This window comes from Pistacia vera, unplaced genomic scaffold (assembly GCF_008641045.1).
Source record: "Pistacia vera cultivar Batoury unplaced genomic scaffold, PisVer_v2 Contig460, whole genome shotgun sequence".
Lineage (NCBI taxonomy): Eukaryota > Viridiplantae > Streptophyta > Magnoliopsida > Sapindales > Anacardiaceae > Pistacia > Pistacia vera.
The window spans coordinates 924964-928196 of NW_022196291.1; the positions used below are offsets into that span (position 1 = coordinate 924964).

At 38.0% G+C, this 3233-nt stretch overlaps 1 protein-coding gene across 1 annotated transcript; it reads left to right on the forward strand.

The window, feature by feature from the left end:
- Positions 1 to 455: 455 nt before the first annotated feature.
- LOC116145249 (ribonuclease 3-like protein 2) lies at positions 456 to 2874 on the forward strand. Its single transcript, XM_031430689.1, is given in 5 exon segments — positions 456 to 933; positions 1272 to 1427; positions 1524 to 1903; positions 2503 to 2513; positions 2516 to 2874. Coding segments are annotated over 5 exon segments (1116 nt in total). The 5' UTR covers positions 456 to 522; the 3' UTR covers positions 2674 to 2874.
- The last annotated feature ends 359 nt before the right edge of the window (positions 2875 to 3233 follow it).

Below are 3233 nucleotides of genomic sequence, written 5' to 3' on the forward strand. Positions count from 1 at the left end.
CCTCTTCTGGTGCCACGTCAAAGAAGAAACATTCTTCTTCTTATTCACAGAATCCAATATCAGCCGTCGATTATATTCCAATGTCAGAACAAAATTCAAGTACTTGTACAACTCCATGTTAATTAATAAATTATATATGAAATTAATTAATATTTCTTATTCACAGAATCCAATATCAGCATTGTCATTAAGCATTATTGGAATTTGGAAAATAAAAAATTAACTGCATTGATCTATAAATACCTGAAATTATTATCTATTACTCCACGTGGCAGATTTTTGGAAAGTACAGAACATAACCAAACTCAATCACATAGTTAAACTGTCCGAACTCCATTAACTCTCCCCCAACACGTGCAATCGTTACATCAGCCGCTATCTCGCACGTGTGCCCTCCCAAACTCACTCTCACACTCTCCCCCCACGCGCCTACTTTCCCCCTCGCTTCGTAACACTCTCCCTCACTTTAAATTTCACCAAACACTCAAAAGACTTGACTTCAAAAATCCGCCGTCGGGAGCGATGAACCCCGAGTTTCTTGATATCTCCACGCGAAGCTACGCGGGCGTCATTGATGGCTCGGTGGCGGCGAGGGTTGGGTCTCCTCCGTCTTCGGACATGGAGGGGTCAGTGTACTGCGTGGAGAAAATCTTGAATTACAATTTCAGAAACAAGCGGCTTCTAGAAGAAGCGTTGACGCACTCTTCGTTCCCCGATGCGGCGTCGTATCAGCGGCTGGAGTTTATCGGCGACGCGGCGCTCGGACTGGCTTTGTCTAACTACGTGTTCTTGGCTTACCCGACGCTTGATCCAGGGCAGCTGTCGCTCATACGCGCCGCCAATATAAGTACCGAGAAACTCGCCCGCGTGGCCGTCAGACACGGGTTGTATCAGTTTGTGAGACATAATGCGGCTGCTGCTCTTGATGACAAGGTAGTGTTTTGTGTTTTGTGTTTTGGTTGTTTAAGACAATGAAACATAAATAAGTTTGTTTTTGTTTTCTGATAGCGAAATTTGTGGGTTTTTTTTTATTTTTTATTTTTATTATTATTTAGGAAGCAGAAAAAGAAAAGGGTTTTTGAAATATGTAATTTAATGTTGTAAAATTCTGCATTTAGGGAATGCTTTTATTGCTTTGAGGAAGAAAGGGTTTTTGTATGCCAACTATATTTTGGGTTAATAAATGTTTAGCGTGTTTTCTGAAAGTATTTTTATTGCTTTTGAATGTGAAATTCTGCTCTTCCTGATGTGTTTTATTGTATGTTATATAGGTTAAGGAATTTGCTGAAGCAGTGAGTCTAGAAGAAGATAATACTGCTGTGTATGGCGGATCAATGAAAGCACCAAAGGTTCTGGCTGACATTGTTGAATCTATTGCAGCTGCGATTTACGTAGATGTTGATTTTGATCTCCAGAGATTATGGGTGGTGGGTAGATATACTTATTTTGCATTTATAATTATGTCTGGTTTATAGTTTGAAATATAAAGTTTTTATTTTTTATTTTTTTGGGAATGTTTTTAGATCTTTCGGGGTCTTTTGGAGCCAATTGTAACCCTTGAAGACTTGAAACAACAGCCGCAACCAGTTACGCTTTTGTTTGAGCTTTGCCAGAAACAAGGAAAGCAAGTTGATATCAAGCACTGGAGAAAGAAGAAGAGAAATATTGCTAGTGTATACGTCGATGGTGAGTTTATTGCCTCTGGTTCTTCTGAGCAGAAGGAAATCTCGAAGCTTAATGCTGCAAGGGAAGCTTTGCATAAGTTATTGCAATCTATGCCGGTTGATAATGGTGGGATGATTGAAATTTTGAATGATATTGATGGTAAGTTCGAGATTGAAGGAGCTAAACAGAAGTTACATGAAGTCTGTGGCAAAAAGAAGTGGCCGAAACCAAACTACAAGTATGAACTTCTACTTCAAATTTGGAATTAAAGCTACATATAATTAATGTTTTGCCATTTGTTTTTCTTCTTCCTGATGAATTCATCCTTTTACTGATGAAATTGCATCTTCATCTTCATTTGATTGCGATGCATGCATAAATCATTAGGTTACATGAACCACTACTGGTGCCCTGGCGTCAATTAGGACTCTTGGTGATACACTCATGAGGTTCTGATTCGATTCATCTGGGTTGTTAATGGGGTGGCCACTGAGGGGTTTTATCCGATTGTCAACTTCAGGGCCTTGGAGATTAGTTGAAATACGGCGCAAGTGGCTCGGACACCCCGGTCACTAGAAAAAAATCTTAGGTTACATGAATTATACATAAGAATTGGTTGTTAAAATGTGTGTTAATATCTTTTTATAAACAGTAGAACATTTTTTTTTTTCTCTGCAATCTAGTGGGAAGGTTGAAAATTATTCAAGTTTATATGTTCTTCCAGTTAAAAACACAATCCAATAGTCGCTCATTTCACTTCTTGAAACGATTAGTTACCTTATATTATGTTCCATTAGTTTACTCTTTCTTTCTTTTTTTTCTTTTTTGAACTTTCAGAACTGAGAAAGATGAGGTCCTTCACATGATAAGAAATTCGTATGTTCATTCAAATTGCAACTGTGGATGGTACTCTTCATATCCAGAAGACGAGAAGTCGAGAGTAAGGGTGCAGAAAACTCTGCAGCTTCCATGATGATCCGCGCTTTACATAAGTCTAATTATCTTTGATTCCACTGATCGGTAATAAACGATATCATGTGTTATTGTCTGGTAATTTTTGCATCTTCTTCGTCATTAAGTGTGGGTGAATTGGGGAAAAAACATTCTTTTTCTGAGCAGTATCATTAAATAAAAAAATGATAGAGTTACTGAAAGTTACGCGCCGAATTTGTGCACGAAATAACGTAGCAAAATCCTGACCGTGATACTATTAACTTATAATGAATAAACGGTCAGGATTTCGTTACGTCATTCGTGCAAAAATTCGTTACACCTTTCGTAACTATAGCATTACTCTTAAATTAAACTCCATTTGATCTCGGGTGTCAAAAGTACAGGCATGAGATATGTAAAAGCTGTGTTCAATGTCGTTGCGTTTGCCGGGATCCTATAACTTCTGGTTACTTTTGCTGATCTTTAGTTGAATTTAAGTCCATTGACAACTTGACAGGATACAAAAGATAACTGTTTCCATATTCAAAAACATGAATGTTCATTTCATTTTCAAGCAAGTAGTGGTGTTGATGCCATGACCAAGAGTTTCAGGTCTAATTCTGTGTACTCTTTTA